At 38.0% G+C, this 2,227-nt stretch overlaps 1 protein-coding gene across 1 annotated transcript; it reads left to right on the top strand.

Moving 5' to 3' along the window:
• Window positions 1-405: 405 nt before the first annotated feature.
• LOC109257173 (olfactory receptor 2AJ1-like) lies at window positions 406-1,344 on the top strand. The gene has a single exon (XM_019433128.1). The coding sequence runs from the start codon at window positions 406-408 to the stop codon at window positions 1,342-1,344; it is 939 nt and encodes a 312-aa protein (XP_019288673.1).
• The last annotated feature ends 883 nt before the right edge of the window (window positions 1,345-2,227 follow it).

Genomic DNA, 2,227 nt, shown 5'->3' with positions numbered 1-2,227 from the left:
AGAAAAAGAAAGAAAGAAAGAAGAAAGAAAGAAAGAAAGAAAGAAAGAAAGAAAGAAAGAAAGAAAGAAAGAAAAAACAGTGTTTACAGTTAGGTCTCCTGGAAAAGGTGACACTTGACAAAGATTGAACCAAAATAAAGAATATGGAATTGAGACTATGAGACTACATGGAGTAAATAGCTCACTCAATGTACTCAATATCATCAGTTGATTCAAACAAATAAATGACCGTGTTGTGAAAGAAACCCACTTCAAAAACTGGTTGACATTCCATTAACTTTAATTGCAAAATATGCATCACTAACTCTCATTTTATTGTGCATCTAAATGTAAATGAGTTTAATATTTACACTACTCTATTTTAGCTCTATTTTATTTTCTACTTTAGGAAAAAGAGAGACGTTCATGATGGGACATGAAAATCACACTTTCACCAGTGATTTTATTCTTTTGGGACTCTTCTCTTCTTCTCAATCAAGTCTAGTTTTCTTTTCCTTTATATTCATCATTTTTATTACGACTGTAACAGAAAACACAGTCATGATCCTCCTTATCCTCAGGGACTCAAGACTCCACACTCCGATGTATTTCCTGCTGAGCCATCTCTCTTTTATGGACATCTTGCATATTTCCAACATTGTTCCCAAAATGGTCACTGACTTTCTGTCAGGCAGCAGAACTATTTCATTTGTAGGTTGTGGCTTCCAGGTATTTCTATCCCTCACTCTCCTGGGTGGCGAGTGCCTTCTCCTGGCAGCAATGTCTTATGATCGCTATGTAGCCATCTGTCATCCATTGCACTATCCCATTCTTATGAATGACTATGTCTGCATTGTCATGGCTAGAGGGTCCTGGCTTATTGGGACTGTCAACTCCATAGTCCACACAGCTTATGCACTCCACTTTCCCTTCTGTGCCTCAAGAGCTATTGATCACTTTTTCTGTGAAGTCCCTGCCATGTTGAAGTTGTCCTGTGTGGACACAACACTCTATGAACGAGGAATTTATGTAAGTGGCTTAATTTTTCTGCTTGTCCCTTTCTCCCTAATCGTTGCTTCTTATGTCCAAATTCTCATTACTGTATTTCAAATGAAATCATCAGAAGCACGGAAAAAGTCATTTTCTACCTGTTCCTTCCACATGATGGTGGTCACAATGTATTATGGGCCATTTATTTTCACATACATGAGACCCAAATCATACCACACTCCAGGCCAGGACAAGTCTTTGGCAATATTCTATACCATCCTCACACCTACCTTCAACCCTATAATCTACAGCTTTAGGAATAAAGATGTCCTTGAGGCAATGAAAAATATGCTCAAAACTAACTTTCTCCATTAAAATAGTAAGAAAAATACTTGAAGTGTGTATTTTCTATATTAATATAGAAACAAAATAAGTTTCTATACCATTAAGCATGGAAAGAAGTGGATATCTCCAAAACCCTGATAATAATAAAGTTTCACAAACACATACATCTAAGAGCACCTGGGTGGCTCAGTTGGTTCAGTGTCTGACTTCGGCTCAGGTCATGATCTTGTGGTTTGTGGGTTCGAGCCCCACATAAGACGCTGTGCTGATGGCTCAGAGCCTGGAGCTGCTTTGAGTTATGTGTCTCCCTCTTTCTCTGCCCCTCACCTGCTTGCATTCTGTCTCTCTCTCAAAAATAAGTAAACATTTAAATTTTTTTAAATAAACACATACATCTAAAAATATATTGTGCCTTCCCTTTAAAATTCTAAGAAATTATAAAAAATTATCTTTTATAATACAGTCACATTTTATGGGATCTACCTACCTTTGTGTGGGGAATAAGCTTAGGAATTCCCTGAGCCTGCATTGATGGGTTAAAAAGGCATAAAGAATTAGAAAGTCATAGGGTGTACACACCCAAGTTTGGGTAAACAAGATTAGGTAAATAAGAATAGGTAAAATGAGGCAAAGGTCCCAGTGTAGGACAAAAGTGTAGGAATAGGGAGTCTCATGATCAAAACATCCAAGATGAGGTAAACAAGATTAGGTATTCAGGGCAGAAGTGTCCCCCAACTTAGTACTATAGCAGAAAGCTGCTTTCACAGGAAGGGAGGATAAAATTAGGTAAACAGGTAAATAGGGCTATAGTGACTGCAGGGCAAAGTTGCCCATAGTGGAGCTAAAGAATGGTGCCTTGCTGACCCTGAGGTAGTATGCTCTGTATATTTCCTCCCCTAAGCCAGTTTAGGTA

This window comes from Panthera pardus, unplaced genomic scaffold (genome assembly GCF_024362965.1).
Source record: "Panthera pardus isolate Hobbes unplaced genomic scaffold, ASM2436296v1 HiC_scaffold_1, whole genome shotgun sequence".
NCBI classification, from domain to species: Eukaryota; Metazoa; Chordata; class Mammalia; order Carnivora; family Felidae; genus Panthera; species Panthera pardus.
The sequence above is the reverse complement of the archived record's forward strand: the minus strand, read 5'-3'. Positions and strand labels throughout refer to the sequence as shown.